Source organism: Equus przewalskii, chromosome 10, assembly GCF_037783145.1.
Source record: "Equus przewalskii isolate Varuska chromosome 10, EquPr2, whole genome shotgun sequence".
In the NCBI taxonomy this organism is placed as follows: Eukaryota; Metazoa; Chordata; class Mammalia; order Perissodactyla; family Equidae; genus Equus; species Equus przewalskii.
In genome coordinates this window covers 49,030,264-49,053,817 of record NC_091840.1, presented here as the reverse complement: position 1 = coordinate 49,053,817, position 23,554 = coordinate 49,030,264, and the positions used below count along the sequence as shown (strand labels likewise).

Below are 23,554 nucleotides of genomic sequence, written 5' to 3'. Positions count from 1 at the left end.
TCCAAGATCAAGGCACTAGCATGGTCCCTTTCTGGTGAGGGCCCTATTCCTGGTTCAACGCTGCCGCCTTCTTTCTGTATCCTCACATGATGGAAGGGGCTATGGATCTCCCTGGAGCTTTTTTATAAGGCATTAATCCCATTCATGAAGGTTCCACCATGTGATTTAAGCACCTCCCAAAGTCCCCACTTCCTAATACTGTCACTCAGGCACTAGGATTTCAACATATGAATTTGGGGGGGCACAAACATCCAAACCATAGCAATAGCTAAATATTAACTCTCAAACTATGGACCTTGAGTATGTAAAAGACAGATGTCAGCCCTCTTTCCCAGTGTGCCTTCCAGAGTAACCTAATGCAGGAGACATATGCTCCAAATGATTTCAAGAGTCCAGGTAGGTAACATAAATGGGTGAAATAATCTCTTGATAGAGCACATGCCCTATCTCTAGAAGCAGTCACTAGTTACCTCTAGGCAATAGCTGCCATGCAGGCCTGGTATTGCCAGATCTTCCAGTTTTTTCTGGAAAAGCCAAAAATGAAGATTTTCATGTGAAATCTGTCAATTTTAAATGTTGGCTCTAAAAAATTTTCTTAAATGGTACAGGCAAAATAAACCACATGTGTGGGTAACTCACCCATAATTTCTGGCCTAATGACCCAGCTATCCCTCCAAAAGAAAAGTCTCTTGTGGTTAAGTGGCTTTCACATGCAGATGATCACAAGCTAGTAACTAGTCAAAGATTATCTGGGCTCTTCTTCCAAAAAGTGAATTGTCAGACACATTTTTCTTAACTCGTCTGAGATGGTCTGTGGACTTAACTATCTGTTCTTACCATGACCATACCAGCTGGTGGGCACTGCTATTGGCTGGCTTGTCTGACCACCAAACCACTGCCCTCAATTGTGTTTTATTCCCGCTTTGAGACAATCATAAAGCCTTGGTAACTAAGTACAAGCTTGCAAGCACACACATTAATCTCTCTGTAATTAAAAATACCAGATAATAGTTTGCTGATCGATAAACAAAGTATTTATTCAGCACCCATGTGCCAAGCACTGTGCTAGGCACTGTGGTGGATACAAAAATTTAAGACATGGTCCCTGCCCTTAAGGAGCTTACATTCTCATGAGGGAGACAAGACTAATATACATGTACCAGCTAGGAAGAGTACAAGACAATATATAATTTGGTGTAAGAGTATGTTGTACAGACTTGAAGCTTTATAGGGACTCAAAGAAAGACAATGAAATAGGCCCTAGTGTCAAGACCTTTTGAGGAGCCAGGAACGGGGCCAGGCCTTGAAGGACTGAAGAGACTTAAATTGAGATTCCTGTTCAGTAGAAGTGGGAGTAAGGTTCAGAGGAAGACAGAAAGTATGAATTTGACATGGGGGCTTCCTAAGGAGTCACTGTGAATTTCTGAGCAGAGAAGTACGCATACACTTGAACTTGATCATACAAAGTTCAACAAGTTTAATGCAAACTCATAAAATATGCAAGGAGTTTAGGGGACATCCTACAGAACACTGAAAACAATGGCAGTATTGTGACTAGCAACACGGATGGCATTCACCTGTCAAAGGAAAATACAGCCACAACATCAAATGCTATCAAGGTTAAATGACAATTCTAGGAAGCCCCTTACCCAACATGCCAATAGCTCCAATAGTTCCTAATTTTCATAGGCCCCCGAGACAGAGTGAGGGTTTCATTTCCAAGATCCAGGACTTGGGTGCTCTCTGCTTAGAGAGACTACACAAGCTGTATGAAAGCTATTAGGAAATACAAGAGTGACATGGAAAAAGAACAAGTGGAAGAGAGAAACAAATAGAAATCCATAGTGAAAAAACACACCAAAATGTATATAAAATTAATCTCCTAGGGAGATGCAATTTGCACGTCCATTTTTTCAAATGAACATATACTGTATTTCTACAACAAAAAACCCTACGCCTTAGTCAGGTGTGCTTTTCAGTATTACTGGGAGAATCCAGGAATCCCTTAAATTCTATGTATGTCAGGTAAGCGGTCACAAGCCATATATCAAATCTCACTTTTCAGTTGACTTGCATTATGAAAAAGAAGTGTGTTCTGGGAGAAGTAAGACTGAGAGGTAAACTGGGAAGAAGTGAGGACTTTCCTGATGTCCACGTAAGCCTAGGTGTCCTGTCAAGCCACACGGGCTAGGGACGGTGGTAGTGGGACTGGCCAAACTGCTAAGAGGTCAGTGATTCAAAGTCCCACCGAGCAGGACACAGTGTAGTAGCACAGTAGGACATCCTGCCGCAGCAATTCTCACCCAAAATCAGAGAAATCAAAATCCCGTCACTGACTGTGTTTAGGCCATAAATTCAAAACTTGTTTCCTGTTTTTAGCCAGTCATCAATATGTACAGACATCCCTTACTTAAATGAACAGTGAACAGATTTTAGGATTAAAATTTTACCACAAAAGTTCCATGAACTGGATAACTCAAAGTTAACTAAGGGAGGACAAATAAAACTAGAGAAACCTATTTCTAGCCCCAAATAAACAATTAAGAAAAACCCGTCTAATTAAATTCAAGCTTTCTTGAACAAAGACAAGATATGACAAAATTTAAGAATCCCATAAGGATTATACATTCTAAGATTGGCATTTAAACTTGAAAGATATTTTTTAAACCACTTAGGACAAAAAAGCAGTCCCATTAACCCAAGTTCCATAAAATTGCAACAATCATATTCAAAGTTACTGACTAGCAACATGTAAAATATCCATATTAAATTCTATTACTTATGCATATTCCATTTAGATATTAAAAGACTTTTCACTTCACAAACAATCCAAAAATTCCTATTTAATATGTTTATTATGTTTAATCTAAACCTCACACCCATCTTTCTGAGGAAAATCTCACACTCTAGGAAGCTATCACTTAGTTGGGCTGGAACTACTTGGAAAATGTAGGTCCTGTACCTACATGCTGCTTATGAAAGCTGTTTGAAATAATCTCTTCTGTGGGGGTGTCCATTTTATTCCTCTGGGTCCTCTGAATTACTTAAGCAGTGTGAATGCAAACCTGCTGAAACTGAGAAAAGTTAATATTTTAGGTATTTACTGAACCACAGGTATTAACTACCTACTTCTGCGACCCTGTCTAATTTCTACCTGATTGGGAAGGTATACCATGTAAAGCTTTTTGGCTTTTGATGAAACAAATGACAAAGGTCAACCAGCCAAAGACCCAGGAGAAACGGATCCCGGCCTAACTAGTACCTGTTCTTCTGGCTCCAAAGTCAACATTCTAACTTGCTTTCCAGGTCTAAAGAAGATCTTCCTGTTGTTTTCCAAGATGTGGCCATTACCTGTCTTTCCTTGGATATTTCTTACTGGAGAAATGCAAGCAGAGTAAATAAGATGCCATATTTGCTTTTCACTTATAGGAGACTCTCCCATAGCTGAATTCCTGCTGCTACAAGAACCACCCTCCCCCTTTTTTCCACATTGTCTGACAACTTCAAGTTCTGCAAAATCCAGATGGAGAACAAACTATCTGGACAACAGAACTAAATCTTCTTCCTAGTGGAGCTGGCATTCTGCATTAGTAAGATGTGTATACAGCCACAGTATAACAGCCACATACTTCCAATCTTGAAATGAAATCCAGTCAAAAGCCGTGAAGACACAGGAAGAGTGAGCATGTCAATTGCTCTGAGCTCAGACCTATGCAGGAGAGCTAGAATACAGGATCATAATTTAAAAGATCACACACAAAAGCTTTAATTCAGTGAGAGAGAGATGGAATTCAGTTTTATTTTGTCCTCTCTGAAACTTCCATTTACACCATGACCTCATCTATCAAAGAAGAAGAGGAGGAAAAAGCTCTGCCTTACACCATAGAACCCAAGTACTCATGTACTTGTTCGTTAGAGGCGGCAGGGTGTTTGTTTCTCCAGTTTTTTGGCTCCGAGAGATTACACTTTCAGTACCAGTGTATTGAGGAACCACTGGCAAACTGCTGGAAATGTCTTCTGGATTAATCAGTGTACCATTTCATAAAGTGCTTCTGGAGTTAAAATCTGTCAAGCTGTCGAAAGTGTCCACACGTCTCCAATACAAAGGATAAAAGAATCCCAATGGGCATGTCAGTGAGTCCTCCCCAGCTGGGTCTCATTATTGGCACTGCCGCTTTATCCGCCGAGGCGCTGGCCCTCACCCCAGGCGAAGCCTCCTGGCTGCTCTTCAGGTAGTGGATTGTAATTTGGATCCTCATCCGGTGTATCAAAAATAGCCTTCCTAAAAGACAGGCAATGGATATAATTTAGTCCCAGAGTCATCTTAGTCTGAAATACCGCAAGATCAGTAAAGATCCACAGGGTTTCCACCAATGGACAAGCATTGCATCTGCCTGCCAATCAAATAGTTATATTTTGAAGGTATCCATAATTATTTAACATTTACATTAACTTTTACCTCCTTTACTAATTTTAACTACACAAGCAATACATGTATGTTGCAGAGAAAACAGGCAAACAGGCAATATAGATGAGCAAAACATCCTAAATCCCCAGAGATAATCCTTACTGAAGTTAGTCATTATTCTTCCAGAATTTTTATGTAAGTAATTTTACAAAAGTTAGATCATATTACTTCTGTTTTGTAACCTGATTTTCACTTAATTTATCATGAATGTCTCTCCTCAACCAAGGTATTACCCAGTATCCCTGGACAGATGAATGCATAAACAAACTGGTCTATACATACAATGGAATATTATTCAGTCTTAAAAAGAAATTCTGGTACATGTTACAACATGGATGAACCTTGAAAACAGTATGCGAAGTGAAATAAGCTGGTCACAAAAGGACAAATACTGTATGATTCCACTTACATGAGGAACCTAGAGTACAGAGTAGTCAAACTCAGAGACAGAAAGTCGAATAGTAGTTGTCAAGGGCTGGGGAGAGAGGGGAATGGGAAGTTATTGTTTAATGGGGACAGAGTTGCAGTTTTGCAATATGAAAACAGTGCTATGGATGGATGGTGGTGACAGAAGTACAATGTGAATGCACTTAATGCCACTGAACTGTACACTTACAATGTACAAGATGATAAATTTTATGTGTATTTTACCACAATTAAAATCTTTAAAAAATTAACAAGTTATTCCGAGAAAAATTACTGCAGAGCATAGGAAGGGATAGTAAATGTCCAAAAGATTTTTTTATGTAATATTTATTATATAGTCATTCAAAGTCTCCTTAAAGAATTAACCATTAAAAAGCAGCATCCCCTGTTTGCACTCATATTTCTAATTGTACTTGCCTACAGCTGATAAAATTAGAAATGTATCTGAAAACCTCTATTTCACCCTGGGGTCAGAAAAAGCATTTATCTTTCAAAATGAGCTCCTTTAATTCTTACAAATTAACAGTAAAAACAAACACACACACCAATGAAAAAATATAGGATTGAATAGGCAATTCAAAAAGGAAATCCAGGGCCCGCCCTGTGACACAGTGGTTAAGTCTGGCATGCTCCACTTCGGCAGTCCAGGTTCGCAGGTTCCGATCCCAGGCACGGACCAACACCACTTGTCAAGAGGACCTACACCACTCGACCCACACACAAAAGAGAGGAAGACAGGCACGGATGTTAGCTTAGGGCTAATCTTTCTCAAGTCAAAAAAAAGGGAAGATTGGCAACAGATGTTAGCTCAGAGTGAATCTTCTTCACCAAAAAAAAAAAAAAAAAAGGAAGAAAGAAATCCAAATGGTCAATAAAGATAAAAATGTTTGCTCTCACAATAGTTAAAGGAAAGCATATTAAAAACTGAGACCCCTTCCACTTCCCAAACATTAGGTGGAGCAGAACAAAGTAGGTGTCCCTGGAGGGCAGAGGAGGACAGGGGTGGGGAGAGCAGCTGGCACAGGGAGTCAAGAGCCCACCCGGGCACGCTCACATGGAGGTGGTCAGGTTCAACATGTCAGAGCCTGAGTTAGGGTAAGGAAGGCATCCCCAGGAGATGGCAGCCCGACATGGAGAATCCGAGGTGGAGCAGGAGAAGCAAGGCATCCACACGGGCGGGGGAGACAGCGATGAGGATGGTTATATATGGGGCATTAATTAAATAAGTAAATATATTAATGATAATAGGAATCAGGTCTCTCACTGTCAGTGAGAATAAGGAAATACGGAAAAGGGTGGTATATTTATACAATGGAATACTACTCAGCAAAAAAAAAAGAACAAATTACTGATATGTGCAACAATGTAGATACATTTCAAAAACATTATGTTGAACGAAAGAGGCCTTATACCAAGGAGTACATCGTACTGTATGATTCCACTCAGGAAGTGCAGAACATGCAAAGCTAATCTACGGGGGCACAAAATCAGTATAGCAGTTGCTCTCAGGGGTTGGGGGCAAGGACTGACAGGGAACCTTGTGGGTAATGGTTAATTTTCTTATCTTGATAAGGATTTGGGTTACACAGATGTGTGCATTTATGGAAACCCGTTAGTTGACACACTGAGATTTGTGTATTTTGCTGCATATAAAGAACTCAAGTTAGTGATATATATACTATTTAGAGAATTAAGTATATTGGAATGGAAAGACAGAAGGATAGATGTACAAAAAGCAAAAACAGTAATAAAATATTAATTTTAGAATCTATGTGGTAGGTAAATGATGTTCACTGTATAATTTTTTTCCACTTTTCTGTAAGTTTGGAAATTTTCATGATGAAACACTGGAGGAAAAATACAGAAAGGAAAAAAACTAGAACGAATCATGTGGATTTGTACTAGAACTGGGAGTATCAGTAGAAACCCATGTTTTAAAAAATAAATACAGTCACGTGTCGCTTAACAATGGGGATATGTTCTGAGAAGTGCGTCATGTGGTGATTTTGTCGTGTGAACATCAGAGAGTACTTAACGCAAACCTAGATGGAACAGCCTCCTACACACCTAGCTATATGGTACTAATCTCACGGGGCTGTAGTTAACTGAAGCGTCATTAGGTGGCGCATGACTGTAGACATAAAAATACAGATGTGCATACACTCATATGCATACATATAATTCCCCTGCTCTGTTCATCGAGAGGACTTGGGAACAGTAACACTCCAAAGGCCATGAGCACATCTAGCACCCAGATCTTGGCTTCTAACTACCATTCTTCACTGGAAAGGAACTAGGGTTCCTAGAAGAAATAGCTGATTCTAGGAAAGCAAAAGATAAGCCTGGGATATCTTTTTGGACCAGAAAGTAAAAAATTGCTAAAAAAATAAGATGGGAACATACTGAAAAGTACTTAGAAGCCACTTTGAAGGGCTTCCTCTTAGCCAAATCTGGGACAGTATGAGGATCAAAATAAATAATGATAATAAGGGTTTATAATCCATGAATAAAACATGAAACCATGAATTCATGAAGATATAAATTAATTGAAATTTGGTAAGGAATGGGATACTTACATAATCTCAAAGAACCTTTCCACAAAACACTTAAATTATGAAAGAAAAAAGTAACTTTACAGTGGAGAAGCCTCAGACACCTTAATCAAGTAATCAGAGTGATTACTACCACTTTGACAGAGTCAACAAATTAAAATTCTGTGTTAACAGGCTACAGCTGGAACACAGCATCACTTCTCTGTATTCCTGCCAAAGATGCAGAACCTGAACCTAAATGTGAGGGAACATTAGACAAATCCAAATTGAGAGGCATTCTACAAAACGGGCCTATATCTTCAAAAATGTCAATTTCATGAAAGTCAAGGTAAGACTGAGGAGCTGTTCCAGACTGAAGGAGACTAAAGAGACGTGATAACCAAATGCGGCACCGGAATCTGAACTGGATTCTTTTGCTATAAAGAACACTATTAGGATGCTGCCCAAAGTGGAATTGGGTCTCAGGATTAATGTTTATTTCCTGATTTTGAATACATAGAAAAATGTCCTTGTTTATAGAAAATACATATTAATGGGGGTCTTGGGACATTAGAGCGACAATTTAATTTTAAATACCTAAGGGGAAAAAAGTCCTTTATACTGTGTATAATTTTCTGTAAGTCTGAAACTTTCAAATTTTTAGGAAAAACAATTGTAAAAAATGAGACACCATCTTATAGCTATCAAACTAGAAAAGGGTAAATATAATACCTCCCACATTTGACAAGGATGTGGGGAAATGGACACATACATTGCTGGTAGAAATGTAAACTTGAACATCCATTTTCAAGGACAATTTGGCAATAAGCAAAATAGCAATTCCACTTCTAGGAATTTATCCTTTGAAAATAATCATGGATGTGTGCAAAGATTTAGCTGTTAGGATGTTCACCACTCCAATTACAGAAGGGAAAAGCAAGAACTAACATCAATGTCCACCAGTAAGGGATTAGTAAAATCATGCTATGTTCATACAATGAGGTATCATGTAGCGGTTACAACTTTGTAGGACATTTATGATGGAAAAATGATTATGACATATTACGTTAAAAAGAAGGTTGTGAAATATCATTTTTAAAAAGTACACAGACAGTAAAAGACTGAAGAATACACAGCAAAAAGCTAACAATGGAGGGCCAGCCCTGTGGCATAGTAGTTAAGTTTGGCGCACTCTGCTCCAGCAGCCTGGGTTCATGGGTTCATATCCGGGGCGCAGACCTACACCACTTGTCAACCCGGCTGTGGCGATAACCTACTAACAAAATAAAGGAAGACTGGCACAGATGATAGCTCAGGGCTAATCTTCCTCAAACAAAAAAGGGGAAAGATTGGCAACAGAAGTTAGCTCAGGGCAAATCTTCCTCAGCAAAAAAATAGAAAGAAAGAAAAAGCTAAGAATGGTAGCCACAGTTCTATCTAAGTGGTGGCATTATGGAGGATTTTACTTTCTTCTTTTTGCTTAACTATTGCACAACCAACACTTTATAATAAAAACTCAAATTTTCCTCCTCAAGTGAGCCCTTTTTAATGCAGTATATCTCAAGCACACAAAATTCTGGAGTACAAAGAGGTCCTATAAATCAAAGATCTACCCTCAGGAAACTGAAGTGCAAAAAAGGAGAAGGGACTCACTTAAAACTACGTAGCTGGTCCGTGGAACAGCTACAACTGGTTTCTAGCCCAAAGCTATCTTCACTCTGAGTCACTGCTTCTCTCTCCCACCTCCTTGGAAGGCCAGAAATTCCACCATTAGATGCTTGCCTTCAATCAGTTTCGCCCATTTTGCTACCTCACCTCTCTAACCTCAGACAGCAGCTTTCCTGGTACCGCAGCCTCCTCCCTGGGATGGGAGGTGCCAGGGGTCATCCAGGACAGCAATTATCAAGCCACCCTCAGGACATCCTGAGCCGGTTAACCTTGCTCCTGCCACCACTCCAGCACTGTCTGCTCCTACCCAATCCAAGTGCTCCTCAACTGCAGCCAGATTGCTCAATCTGCAAATATTTACTGACCCGAACTGTGTGTGCCAGGAGCTATGGGAGGCCCAAGATGACACAGACCATGGACCCTGTCCTGGTTTGTCTGCAAGGAACACATAACCTGGTGTTAATACTCACAAAATAGACGGTGTTTTCAGAATTCTTATTCCACCAGGCTGATTGGGAAATACATCTTCCAAGAAAAAATATATGTGTCCAACTGCAATACCTAGAATCAACCAGAAATAAAGGATGAGGGAGAGGATTAAACGCAACTGCAGGTGGATCTACCAATACATATTCCTTATATTTAGGACGAAATGTCAACATAATTACTAAAAATTAAAAAAACAGGATTATAGTCTTTGAGCATATAATTATCAAATAATCCTATAATAGCTATATGTGAAGGCCAGGCAGAATAAACACGAAAATAGTGACAAAACAAGCTTACAAGTAAAATAATAGAAAAAGTAGTGATAAGACTCTTACCCAAGAGGTCCACAATGATTGAGTTCCCCAACAACAAGGAAAAGCCCATGAGCACCCAGGGTAGAAAGGGGGCCTGGAAATTGAGAAGGCCAAAGAAGTTCATGCGGACATATGGGTTTCTTCGGCTCCACACGTAGACAAGCATTATTGTAAAGGCTTGGCCCAAGAAAACTAAGCTCACAAACAAACCAAAAAGCTAGCAGATGGCATTAAGGAAAATACCAACATTAAACGTGTAATCGGGAAGACTTGGCAAGATTGTGTTCTAATGAAGTGTGAATTAGGAAGGTCAAGCAATAATTACATCTTTAGGAGAAAAAAAAGCCTGAAAATAATTACCTAGAGCAATCAGGCAAAAACCTACTTAGGCCAAATCATCATTACAATCCAAATCTGGATTGTAGCTACTTCAAATTAATATTCTGCTTTCATGAAGTTCTTGCCTCTTTGGAAAATGTGTTAATTCCTTGGTCTATAATTACAGGAAAGCTCACTCACCATTAGCACCTGTACAGAGGTGAATAAAGCCAGCTGGAGCAAAACCATCTTGTCAGACAGGACTATATTCAAGTCTGTTATTTAGATGAAAATTCTTTTCTAAAAAAATAATTTATCAGTTTTGATATGACCAAATAAATGTCTCACCAACTTAGTTTAAGAGCGAAGTACACCATCAACAATAATATATCTAAGACACTTAATTGTAACCCACCTCGGTTAAAAGTTCCTCTGACTTGCTCACAGTAGAAAAGCATCCTGTCCGACCGCTAGGCTTAGAAAGCTGCCACATAAAGTATGCTGGAAATTAAACAGTAGCATCCTGAAGCTAAAACCTAGAGGTCTACTTTTATCTGTTTGTTCAGAAGACCTAGCGGGTTGTGGGAGACAGATGAAAAGCTTTAGGAAGAGAGAGGGTGTTCTTTCACATTTTCCTGTAGTTGTTCTATTTGTTGAAGGATACAGTCATTAAGAATCCACCAAAAAGGAACATAAATACAAAGTCTGCTGTCCGACCTCGGAAAGAGCCTTCTTCTAGCATTCGACAGTAACGATATCTTAAGTTACAAGTTAAGAAAATGTTAAGCACACAAATATGAAGAAAGTAAAATTTAACGTAGCACTTAAGTACACTGGGACTCCACATTATTTGTAAGTCAAGGCTTCATTTCTCTAAGAATGTTTATGAGTGGTAGTATGGTTATTTCTCTTTTACCAGACATTTTAGGCAAGGTGAAGACCAGCTCCTATTTCACAAAAACTGTTCCTGACTGGGGAACTAGGCCAGATGCTGCACAAACATGCTTCCAGTCACCTAGTCAACCTTCTCAAACTGGTACTGTCTTTCCCATGTTCAGCCACACCATAATCTGCACCACCCTTGCTTTTTCATAACCTAACTTGGAAGAAATCCCCAACAAGAAGCCTTGCGTGATAATCTACTTTTTCAGGCTAGGAATATTAAGCATTTCTACACCTCAGTTAATAAAGATGCATTGCGATGAAAAAAATCAATTATATTTAAACTTACCAGAATGGTATACCATATAGGAGACACAGGAATCCATCCTGGGGCAGGAATCCTGTCACTCCTACAAGGTCCTCTGTCTACTGCAGACAAGGTGAGCTGGAACTCCCTCTTAATCCAGAGGGTGGGGATGGAGGGGGAACGCCCTGCTCAGTGGCCCCAATTACCATCTGACCAGAGCACAGTTCTTCCTCTCTTTCAAGAAACCGGAACATGGCAGCCCGGCAGACATCATGGCACTGTCTTATCAGTCAGTAGAACTAGTAACCAAGATCCAAGGAGATCTCCAGTTCTCCATGCCTCACGAGCCCACTCCCAAACCTATACCAAACTGTCAATTATCACTGTACTCAGGTGGTGTTTTATCACTTGGTCCCTGCTGATGTGATTTTGCAAGTATGACTCAAATCACTTCTCTTCTTTGATCAGATTTTTAAGTGGCTTATGGGCAGAAATGTGATTTTCTGGCTTTAAACCTCCCATTTGAACAATGACCTACAAGCACTCTCAAAGCATTACTGTCTGACCAACTACTCTGTGTACCACTGAGCCAGTACCCAGAAGTTAAGCTAACATGTTTACAAAAATAACAGGATTAATAATTTCAACTTAATATTGTATTTCCTAAGTAAGCCTAAATTTTTATGTAACTTCACTTAATAAAGGATACAGAAAAATCATGTTAAATAAAAAATTGAATCCAACTGGCCCAAAAAATAAGAAATTGGTGATTAGCCTCCATATCTGTTAAAAGGAAAAAAATCGAGAAAGATAGATTAAGTAAAATACACGAGGAAACATGTCCATATTAAGACAAAAGAGATATTCTATGACTACGATGGTTGAAAGGCCAAGATAGGGTAATACTATGTTTTGAACTAAAAAGTGGGGCACACAATCTGACATCGGACTTTTATCCTGCTTCTAGTTGAAAGTGTGAAAGATATCACTCAGCCCTTGACATTTGTAAGGATAACATGACAGAAAACTTGAATTTGTGATCATCTTTTAAAGAAAGCCCACACCATACGGTCAGGCAAATGATGGAAAAAGTTTGATGGCAAGACTAGGTTAATTTGCAGAAGAGAAAACAGTGCTGTCACATATGCAGTATCACAATCTAACGAATAGTCTTGCGATACCAGAGGAAAACTCCAGGGACCTAATATAAACTGCCAAGAAATGTTTCAATACTAGGCAGTCAGAAACATCAGAGTAAAGAGTAATTCTAAAGCAAATACTCAAGTTCTGGTCTGAACAAATAACTACTTCCCTACAAGTAAAGACCTAATGCTCTAATAATTCCAGTCTAATTGGTGGATGCAAAGACACTCATTTTCATGTTGGAAACCCTGATATGCTCTTCCCTACTCAATCCATCCACACTGCAATAAAAACAACTACTCACAATGGTAGAGCACTTAACATTTTAAAGTGTTTTAATGTATTTTATTATCTCATGTGATCTTAATAATCCTGTGAGACCACAAGTAGTACCAAGCTGGTACTACCATCCCCAATTCACAGATGAGAAAACTAAGAGACTTGGATTTTTTTTTTTTTTTTTGAGGAAGATTAGCCCTGAGCTAACTACTGCCAGTCCTCCTCTTTTTGCTGAGGAAACCTGGCCCTGAGCTAACATCTGTGCCCATCTTCCTCTACTTTATATGTGGGACGCCTACCACAGCATGGCTTTTGCCAAGCAGTGCCATGTCCGCACCTGGGTTCTGAACCAGCGAACCCCGGGCCACCGAAGCTGAACGTGCACACTTAACACTGTGCCACTGGGCCGGCCCAAGACTTGGATCATTTTTAAATGGCTTGCCCAAGGACACACAGCCTGTAGAGGGAGACTCTGAATTCAAACAGAACTCCTAACGCCGAGTGCAGATACACAGTGTTGTCAAGAGTTAACCCCAGGCGAAATCCTGCCAAGCAAGCTAACAGGAAGAAATGCTTGGATGCAGCCACAGCTCCCAGCAAGGACCACGTGAGTACTGAAGAAGACGGCAGTAACAAGAGTCCACAGGACTGCTATAGATATCATTAAATTCTTAAGAGTTGATGACTATTAAAGTGGAAACAATTCAGTTCTGCATGCTAACTGCATCCAGGAGTTTAGAGTCCTCAACCTACTGAGGAGAGATGCATATAAATAAGTCCAAGTACAAGGTGGAGATGCTCTAAAAGAAGTATTTACAGATACCCTAGGGACACAAAGGAGGATGCATCTGAGAAGGCTACACAAAAGCTGTGTGTTGAAAGGCAAGCTGGAGTTCAATGGGTATAAAATGAATGAAACCCATTCGAGACAGAGAGACTAGCATATGTAGAGACAGAATTACTGGCTTTTGGGACTCTCTCTGACTCCAACTATAGCCTTATATGATCATCCTGGAGCAGGAAAACACATCTCTCTTTTAGCATTCTAATTACTGAAAAGGACTATCTCCCACGGTAATCTAATAAATTGGCATGTTGTTTTAGATATTGGTCTTTTGGAGTTTGGTTAGTATGATCTGATCCCTGAAAAATGGGTCACTTAACAAGCACTAATAGTTTCTGAACTGGACCAGAGTGACAACACCACCAAGTTGGTGGAGGTGTCAGGTGGTGAGTGGACAAAATCAGGGCACCCTGTGAGATTCTCCCTGGGTTGCTGGCTGGTCAGTCTCCTCTCAAACTACAATAACTCTGAACTAGTGATACCTAAATATAGGAACCGGATAAATCAAATCAGAACCGTGCAGGGAACTTTAACAATGAAATACAGATTCTTAATTCCTACTCTTGGTGATTACAATTTGGTACATGAGGAGCTTGAGACTCTCTTAAAAGCTCCCTAGATGATTCTGAAGCCCAATCAGGCTTCCAAGTCACTGCTTTATATCCTCCACAATAAGACTCACAACCAAATATTCCAACCGAATTCTTTTTTGAGATACAGTGTCTGGCAAGATTTGCTACCAAAAAGTAAGAAAAACAAGTAAAAAACTGAAACGACCATAGTTGCGACGGACCACTTACTTGAAAGTGTTTGAAGATTAATTCAGGATTGAAGTACAACTGAAAAGGTGTGATCAATTCCAACTGCTGAAATAGAAAAAGAACTTCTTAGAGCAAATCAGTCAAGAAACAAAATTTCATCATGTACAACCAAGGATTAGTAGGCCTAGAAATTTCTAATTCTCCATCACTTAGACCGAATCCTTTAAGGCTTTCTTCTCAGGCCAGAAGAGGTTGGAAAGAATTCTCTAGAACTGGTATAATTCTTTGTATCCCCAACACCTAACACAAAGTAAAAGTTCGTTTTATGTTGCAATAGGTAACGCTGACATGAGGGCATGGGAGGCAGGGGGTGATATCAGCTGCCACGAATCTGCCCATCTCACGGGCACCACCTGAAACAGCTGTGTGAAGCAACACCCTCACTCCAGAGAACCGAGACTCAAGACCCTGCCGCCGTCAGGGCTGGGTGCTTCCAGCCAACCTCTCTATCTAGACTCTTTCTTTCAAAACTTTTCCCTCTCGACAACTTCTAGCTTTCTATCCTCAACATGTGTTTCTTCATTAAGCGGGCCTACCTCCCACTAGTCACCACCTTACCACTTGGCCATCGCCAGAGTTCTGAGACACGTTTCCTGGGTGGGCGGCTCCCGCAGCCCTGACTTGCTATAGGTCCGGCCTTCATCTCTCAAAAACTGACCTGCAGGCCTGATCCTCCACCCCTCACGGAGAAGCATCCCTTCTCGGGTCACTGGATAAGCACTCTCCGGGCCATTGCGACCCCAAAGTGAGTGCTGTACGCCTCCACCCACCCCTGTGACCAACCCCTCTGGGTTTCCCCGAAGCCTAAGCCCCAGTTTCCTAAGGACTTGGTCATATCCGGCCCGGATAACGAGAAGCTGGCGCTGCAGCTGCTCACCACAGCGGCGGTGGTGAGGACGCAGGCGGTGGTGTAGGCGCGGCTGACTGGTGGGATCTGCAGGTACTCCAGCCGGAGGCTCTGGTACGCCATCTTCCCCACCGCCGCCTGCGCCCCCCCCCGCCCCACTTCCCCTTCCGCCAGTCAATCCAAGCGGTGAGGCGGGAGCAAGGCGAGGTCCTCCCTCCAGCCTGCCCGCTGCTGTCCAATCAGCGCCGTGCAATCGGCCAGCGACCAATCGCTAGAGCCCTAGGGAAAGCACAGTCGCCAATCACGAGTAGCGTCTCCGCGGCGTCCCAGCCTTGCTTCCCCACCCACCAACGTAGGGGAGGGGAGTGTAAGTACCGCTTCCCTCCTCCAATCCCCGCCGGCCACAGCTAGCTTTCCCGCCCGACCCCTTTGCGTCACCATTCTAGGTGGCCCCCTCCCGACCGTACAGCCAGCCAATCAGGAGGGCGAGAGCATCCCGCCTTTGCTCTCGTACGCTGAGGCTGGTATCCGTCGGAACTTGGCTAGCCAGCCGCGCCGCCAATCTCTGGCAGCAAGCGGTGGTTTAAAGGACGTGGCGGGAACCTGGTGTTGGCCGAATTCGTCACTCTCACGGTCGCTTGGGTAAGTGCCGGGGGGCTGCATTTTCTCTGAGGAGGAGAGGGAAGGAGTGCTACGGGGTTAGGCATCACCGCCGGGCGCTGGAGCGGCCTCTGAGAGCAGCCTCGCTGGCCCGGCCACGGGCCTCCAACTTGAAGGTCCCGGCATGCAGCGGGGTCGCGGGGCCCGACGGGAGCCCGTCCGCCGGCCGGAAGTAGTTCCTGCCCCGCGGCTTTGGAGCTCAGTCAGCTCAGCTCGCCGAGGTGTCTTGGGTGTCTCCCTCGTTTCCTCCGCAAATATTACCATACTCGTCCTGCCTTTAGGAACCCTAAGGCCAGCAGAAAAGAGGAGACAGGCTCTGAAGTAGGGCTTGGTCAGTGTCCGAAGGGAAGTCCCGATGGGAATGCAGAGGACAGGGCGGGTCACCAGGGAGGTGTGTTTAAACTGACCCTTGGAGGATATTTGGCCACCGCATCCTTCCTGAGGGAAAGTCATCGCAGGGGAAAAAATAGCTCGGTTTGGTTGGAACAAAGGGTAGCGAGATCGTGGCATGCAGTTAAAAATAGTCGTTGGGTGATAGTAAGCTCTAAAGGTTTTTGGAACAGGGAGTGACCTTCAATATAAGGAAGGAACCAAGTGAAAAGCTGGAGGGAGTGGTTTTTCAAAAAGAATATGAATGAGTAATTCACAGAAGGAGAAACCTGGAGAGCTACTGTGTATGAGATGGTGGTGCTCAACTTTACTGGTCATCAGAGAAATGCACATGGAAATATTTTTGCCTGTTCTCCAAATATCCCCCTCCCAACCTGTTGATAAAACAGTGCTGACTGTATTGCTTACCCTGGTAAGGGAGAACACCTCAGCAGAGCTTTGGCAGTGGCACATAGGGAAGAAAGGCAAGATCGGAATTTTTTGAGAATGGCAAGTTTGGTTTAAGGTGGGTCTTTCAATTTGGGGGCTTGATTAGGATTGGTAAGGATCATGAAATCACAGGCCAGGATTGGTAGGAACAGCTGAGGCCGGGATTTTTGAGAATCTTACGGTACAGATTGTTGATGCTTCCCATTGCAGAGCTGATCCATCTTTTGGGGAGTTCATAATGACCAGTCAAGCCATTTGAACAATGAAAATATTATCCTGGTCTCCTAGGACAGTAAAGTCATGCCAATGTGAACAGTAAGTTGTGTCTGGGAGGGGAGGGAGTGTAGGTAGTTTCGGTCCTTAGTGTCCAACCTGTGTGAGTATGGCTAGATGGTTTTGATTTTCAGAAAAACACTGTAAAACAGTTTTACACCTACCGGGTCAGCAAAAATTAGAATGTTGAATAATATTAAGTCTTGGTGGAGACATGAGAAAGAATTCTCATATACTGCAAGTGGGAGTGTAAACCAGTCTACACCTCCCCCCTACCCCCAGAACATTCTGGAGGACATTTTGGCAGTATTTAGTGAAATTATGTGTGCGTAAACTCTTTGGCCCAGCAGTTACTTGGCTATGTAAATACCCTGCATGTCCCTGTGGAGACTTGTTCATTATAGGAGGGTGTTCATTACAACATTATTTCTGGTAGCAAGGTGCTGAAAGCAGTGTAGGTGTCACAGAGAATGGGCACATTAAGTGTGGTATATGCATGTGCTAAAACTGAGGGACTACTTCAGTCAGAACCAATGAAGTGGGGGCCGGCCAGTGGTGCAGAGGTTAAGTTCACATGTTCCACTTCGGCAGCCTGGGATTCGCTGGTTTGGGTCCAGGGTGCGGACCTACGCACTGCTTGTCAAGCCATGCTGTGGCGGGCGTCCCACATGTAAGAAAAAGTAGAGGAAGATAGGTGTGGATGCTGACTCAGGGCCAGCATCTTCAGCAAAAAGAGGAGGGTTGGCGGCAGATGTTAGTGTAATAACATGAAGTGATCGCAAACATACTTTAAAGAAAAATGTAAGCATACGTATATAAAATTGTGTTTTTCAAGACTATATATCTAAAACCTATTAAAGATGAATTGAAATTAAAGATGAATTGAAAAGGCATGTGTTACAAACACTAGAGTAGTGAGGGCCTCCCTGTGGCCGAGTGGTTGGGTTCCTTGACTCCCCTTCCATGGCCTGGGGTTTTGCTGGTTCAGATCCTGGGTGCCGGCATGGCACCACTCATCAGGCCATGCTGAGGCAGCGTCCCATGCCACAACTAGAAGGACCCACAACTAAAATATACAACTGTGTACTGGGGGCGTTGGACAGAAAACAAAGGAAAAAGAAAAAAGATTGGCAACAGTTGTTAGCTCAGGTGCCAATCTAAAAAAAACCAAAGAAACACTAGAGTAGGTTCCTATGGGAGATGAAAAATGGAAGAGTAAAAGAAGAAAAGACCTAGCATGAACCAAAAATAGAGTACCATGCAATAGGAAGTATTACCAACTCAATTATACACATGCGAAGCCCTTAAAAGGGAGGACAGAATGTGGTTAGTAAGGGCCAGATGATGAAGGCCCTTATAAACCATGGTAAAAGAGTTTGAACTTGATCCTGGAGGCATAGGGCAGTGTTGAGTGAATAAAAATCCTGCCCACCCAGAGAATCCTCTCCACAAGACATAGGAAAGAAAGCAATTTTATTACTGAATAAGCATATCCATATTACAGTGCATTGTAGGTAATCTGTGAGTGAGATTACAAAGATAGAAAGAAATGCAGCCTTATTTATACAGCCAACCAGTTAAAACTATTCTATTTTTAGCCATTACATCCATAAGTTCTCAAGATTAACAGCATCTTGTCTTCCTATAAAAAAATTCGACTGCACCATTTGCTTCCAATTCTTTTCTTTTTCCTCTCCAAAGCCTCAGTACATAGTTTTATATTCTAGTTGTAAGTCCTTCGAGTTCTTCTATGTGAGCCACCACCACTGCATGGCAACTGACGGTTGAGTGGTATGGTTCTGCGCCTGGGCTGCCAAAGCAAAGCCTGCTGAACTTTAACCACTAGGCTGTCAGGGTTGACTCTGCTTCAAATTCTTTTACGAGGTTCATTCTAAATTCACTTGGTAGTTAAGGCAGCCATTTATTTTAGCTAATTGTCTTTATCTGAAGGAATAATAAAACTTCTTTCTATGACAAGCATATGGTTACAGCTCAGAAAAAGGTGCCTAGGTTAAACCCCTACAGGGAATGGGAGATGGGAGTGTTATTTTCCTAGATGTTTACATTTGAAAGGAATGACTCCCAGACTCTTGAAAAATCATGTTGGGGTTGTAAAGCTGACAAGAGGCTTGCTCAGCTTCTAATTGAGATTTTTTTTCAGGTGGCTAGGTTGAAAGGACAAGGAAGTTGAGGTCATTGGCAAGGGAGTGGTTGAAGTGATGAATCATGAAGCCTAAAATGGATGGGGGGGAGGGGCTGGCCCAGTGGCATAGCGGGTAAGTTCATGTACTCTGCTTTGGCGGCCCGGGGTTCAATGGTTTGGATCCTGGGCGTGGATATGGCACTACTCATCAAGCCATGCTGAGGCGGTATCCCACATATAAGAACTAGAATGACTAACAACTATGATATACAACTATGTACTGGGGCTTTGGGGAGAAAAGAAAAAGAGAAAGATTGGCAACAGATGTTAGCTTAGGGCCAATCTGCCTCACCAAAAAAAAAAAAAAAAGCATATCTTTAAAAAATAAATAAATAATAAAATGGATAGGGAAAGAAGTGAAGTGGGAGGGACTGAGAGCAAGAAGGAGAGGATCAGAGGACTGAAAATCTTGAAGATTAAGGTGTGAATATGTGAATGAGAGTTGGAAGAATAGCATAGGAAGTTGTGGTCAAAAAGTAGTAGTTGGAGGGAGAAGTAACAAATATCAAGAGCCAAATGGCTAAAAGAATGGAGATAAAGTCCATTGAAACTCATCTCTAGGAATTGGGTAGGTCATCTGTCTAAACTTGAACATTGTCTCGGATGGTAACAGAATTCAGAAGACTGAGCCATAGGCCAGAGTCCTCGATAAATGAGAGATGAGGGAAATGAACAATGAAGACGGGGAAAGGGAGGGTAATGGCTGATGGAAAGAGCCTCAGAGGCAAGGGTTTGTATCCTGTTGTGGATGAGTGAGGCTGGAAGTGGCATCGGGTATCAAGGAACACAGACTCATTATTTTTTTATTGCTATCTGTAATGCGATTTAGTTTCCTCAGATGATTTTTTTTTTATCCAAATGAAATTTTTCTTTTTACATTTGCAGATTTTTCACCGTCAAAATTAACATTGCAAAATAAGCCAACATGTCTGTCGATCCGATGACCTATGAGGCCCAGTTCTTTGGCTTCACGCCACAAACTTGCATGCTTAGGATCTACATTGCATTTCAAGACTACCTGTTTGAAGTGATGCAGGCTGTTGAACAGGTTATTCTGAAGAAGTTGGATGGCATCCCAGACTGTGAGATTAGCCCAGTCCAGATTCGTAAATGCACAGAGAAGTTTCTTTGCTTCATGAAAGGGCGTTTTGATACCCTTTTCGGCAAAATGGAGCAGCTGTTTTTACAGTTAATTTTACGCATTCCCCCAAACATCTTGCTTCCGGAAGATAAATCTCAGGAGATGCATCCTTGTAGTGAGGAAGAATTCCAGCTTCTCCAAAAAGAAATTGAACAGTTACAGGAGAAGTATAAGACTGAATTATGCACTAAGCAGGCCCTTCTTGCAGAATTAGAAGAGCAGAAAATTGTTCAGGCCAAACTGAAACAGACACTGGCTTTGTTTGATGAGCTTGAAAATGCTGGCAGAGATCATGGGACTAGTGATTTTAGAGAGAGCTTGGTATTCCTGGTCCAGAACTCCAGAAAACTACAGAATATTAGAGACAATGTGGAACAGGAAAGCAAAAGACTGAAAGTATCTTAATTTCTAGGTAGTAAAAGGGGGTCTATCAGAAAGAATGGTCAGGGATTTACATCAGTGACTATTCTTATTCTAGGAAACTGTATATTTTATTGGATTTTCCTCGTTCACTCTTTCATGTATTCCACGCCTTCTCTTTTTCTGTCCCCTCTCCTGAGGTATCTATCTACTACCCTCAACTAATCTTTGAAGCATCTGTTCTTAGAGGCCCCTAATAGATGGGAAGGGATTCTTGACTCAGTAATGACTCATTTGGGGGCATAATCGAAGAAGTTAAGCCTCCCCTGGCCGAAGATATCCGTAAAGTTGTACCTTGGTCATGAGTCCTTTGTAACCTCGGTCCTTTTGACTTATTCTTTGGATGAGACAAATGAGGAAAAGGTTAAATGGGTGGCTTCTTGGTTAACCAGCTGCTACCCTGTGGGACAGCCAGCAGAGTGCCTGCCCTTGCCCAGTAACTTTTCTACACGAGGAAGTGGATAATTAGTTGAAAGAAGCAAGTAGCAGAAAAGACAACCATGATCTTTAGTAAAGAAGAAAGAAGTTTTTGTTTCTAAAATAAATCCTTTCCACGACCAAGGCCTCGGTGACGGTAAGCAGTTTGCTATGTTGAGGTCCAGCAGGAGAGGACCTGGGACAAAAAAGAAGCAGATGTCACTGGAGCAGAAAAGGAAGAAGCCTGGAACATACCCAAGGCAAAGTTTATATTAACTGATTGTTAGGTATTTGTAGCAATTTTTTTTTCATGCTTCAGTTAGTTTTGGAATCTGCGTTGTAACTAATATTTAATTAACTTATTTATTCACACTCATAAGCATCAAATATTTGGTACCCTCACCGGGAAATTTTAGCTGTGTCTTGTGCTTAAATTCAATGGAGTCTGATATTTCCTTTTGTAATCAGTCCATGTAAAGAGTTAGACCACCCAAAGAAAGGGGAGAAATAGCAATTGATGCTCCTAAGGTATAGCTTTCCCGTATGTCTTCCTAAAGAACAGGACTCGGAGTTTCTCCTTTATGTAGAGGAGTAACTTAGGGTATTACTGTTTGCAATTAAATATTTAAAGACACAGGAAGCCTGTGTTTACCTGGAATATGTTTATTATCAAAGAGTCTTTTTTTCCAATCTTGTACATTAAATACATTTGTTTCAAAAGCTTTGGTTTTTGATTTTCTACTGTCTGTAGTGTCATGGTGTGTTTCCTCCCTCAGTATGACTTTTTACCCAAATGAAAATTTTCTATTTTTTTTTTACATTTGTAGCTTATTTAAAATATCTGAGTATAGTGAGCTGAAAGGTGATCCCCCAAAAGTATTCCATGTCTTGATTACTGGAACCTGTGATTGTGCCTTATTTGGAAAAGGGGTCTTTGCAGGTGTAATGAAGTTAAGGATCTGGAGATAAGGAGATCATCCTGAAGTATCCAGGTGGGCCCTCAATCCAGTGATAAGTGTCTTTATGAGAAAGGCAGAGGGAGATTTGACACAGAAGAGGAGGAGGCATTGGGACCACAGAGGCAGATTGAAGCGATGCAGCCACAAGTCAAGGAATGCCGAGAGCCACCACAAACTGGAAGAGGCGAAGAACAGCTTCTCCCCCAGGGCCTCCGGAGGGAGTGTGGCCCTGCTGACACCTCTATTTGAAGTTCCAGCCTCCAGAACTGTGAGAATACATATCTGTTGTTTTAAGTTGCTAAGTTTGTTATGGTATCCACAGGAAACTAATATACCTGGTGAAATTAGAATATTAAGATATTCATAAGGATCTAGGCTGCTTATTAAGGAAACAACAGCTGAGACCTAGTTGGCCTCATTATACAAGCAATAATATGGTTTGAATACAGTTAAAATATGGACATGACCTGGGTAGAAGGGTGAAATCCACAGTGTCTAGAACTCAGGAGTCCATTTCATGTTGAATAAGTGCTCAATAATTGTTGGATATTAATACTGTTAATATTTGTCATAGTAGTGTCTCTGCAGGAACAAATTAATCTACCTGGCCTCATTCTCCTTTAATAATTAAATTGCTCCCTCAAAAATTCAGAAATAAATCAGGATAATAAACACTTGGTTACCCATTCGGCTTCATTGCCCTATCTTCCATCCAGCATCAGTCTCACCCCATTTCCTACTTCCCTCTACATTGGATCCTATGATTTTGTAATATCAAACCTTCAATTTCCCTAGATGCCTACTCCCAAGCTTTCTGTTGTATTTATCTATTTATTTTCCCTTACTGTCATGCCCGTTCCCCACTATGTACCCCCAAATAAACTTTTCTCATACTGCTGCTGCAAGTGTCAGGCAGCCACTTAGGGACACAGTTTGGTGTGGTATTATTAGAAAGTAAAGAGTGGACATTACTACCAACTTTTCAGAAATAAAAAGAATTATCAGGAAATATTAAGAGATATGTACTCGATTCTGATGTGGGAGGGGTTCTACCCACACCACCAAGTAATTCTCGGACACTGACTGGGTATCCTACAATTCAACTCAATTCTGACACTACCTGGAGATAGCATCAGATTCCACAGATTAAGGGCTCAGTCCCACAAGACTGCCCTCCACTTCAGATGCCAGTCATGAGTCCAGGTGGTTACCTGTGCTCTGACTGACTGGCTATAAATCAGAGGGTCCCATGGCTCCTTGGGTTCATTTGATTCGCTAGAGCGGCTCAGAACTCAGGAAAATTTGTTTACTCACAAGATTTACTA

At 41.7% G+C, this 23,554-nt stretch overlaps 2 protein-coding genes across 8 annotated transcripts; one reads left to right on the top strand and one right to left on the bottom strand.

Moving 5' to 3' along the window:
• Positions 1–1,011: 1,011 nt before the first annotated feature.
• Positions 1,012–16,134, bottom strand: DERL2 (derlin 2). 3 transcript variants are annotated; one of them, XM_070563090.1, is made up of 8 exons: positions 15,941–16,134; positions 15,368–15,616; positions 14,470–14,535; positions 12,113–12,186; positions 10,879–10,972; positions 9,918–10,113; positions 9,564–9,654; positions 1,012–4,282 (listed from the first exon to the last, which is right to left on the bottom strand). In XM_070563090.1, exons 2-8 carry the CDS (start codon positions 15,458–15,460, stop codon positions 4,177–4,179), a joined length of 720 nt encoding a protein of 239 aa, XP_070419191.1. In that variant the 5' UTR covers positions 15,461–15,616; positions 15,941–16,134; the 3' UTR covers positions 1,012–4,176. The 3 variants fall into 3 exon arrangements, with proteins under 3 accessions (XP_070419191.1, XP_070419192.1, XP_070419190.1); XM_070563091.1 differs by having other exon boundaries at positions 14,470–14,532; positions 15,941–16,123; XM_070563089.1 differs by having other exon boundaries at positions 15,805–16,104.
• On the top strand, positions 15,840–21,990 carry MIS12 (MIS12 kinetochore complex component). 5 transcript variants are annotated; one of them, XM_008535607.2, is made up of 3 exons: positions 15,868–15,979; positions 17,027–17,131; positions 20,178–21,990. In XM_008535607.2, the coding sequence occupies exon 3, from the start codon at positions 20,218–20,220 to the stop codon at positions 20,836–20,838; it is 621 nt and encodes a 206-aa protein (XP_008533829.1). In that variant the 5' UTR covers positions 15,868–15,979; positions 17,027–17,131; positions 20,178–20,217; the 3' UTR covers positions 20,839–21,990. The 5 variants fall into 5 exon arrangements, with proteins under 5 accessions (XP_008533828.1, XP_008533829.1, XP_008533830.1 ...); XM_070563093.1 differs by lacking the exon at positions 15,868–15,979 and adding an exon at positions 16,192–16,328; XM_008535606.2 differs by lacking the exon at positions 17,027–17,131 and having other exon boundaries at positions 15,840–15,979.
• The last annotated feature ends 1,564 nt before the right edge of the window (positions 21,991–23,554 follow it).

Bases quoted from the DNA above. Each gene is read 5' to 3' on its own strand.
- DERL2 (XM_070563090.1), bottom strand. From the start codon at position 15,460: ATGGCGTACCAGAGCCTCCGGCTGGAGTACCTGCAGATCCCACCAGTC. The intron at 14,536-15,367 runs GTGAGCAGCTGC...TTTCTATTTCAG, and splicing joins TCCTCACCACCGCCGCTGTG to CAGTTGGAATTGATCACACC. The intron at 12,187-14,469 runs GTAAGTGGTCCG...TCCTTTTAACAG, and splicing joins TAATCTTCAAACACTTTCAA to ATATGGAGGCTAATCACCAA.
- MIS12 (XM_008535606.2), top strand. From the start codon at position 20,218: ATGTCTGTCGATCCGATGACCTATGAGGCCCAGTTCTTTGGCTTCACG.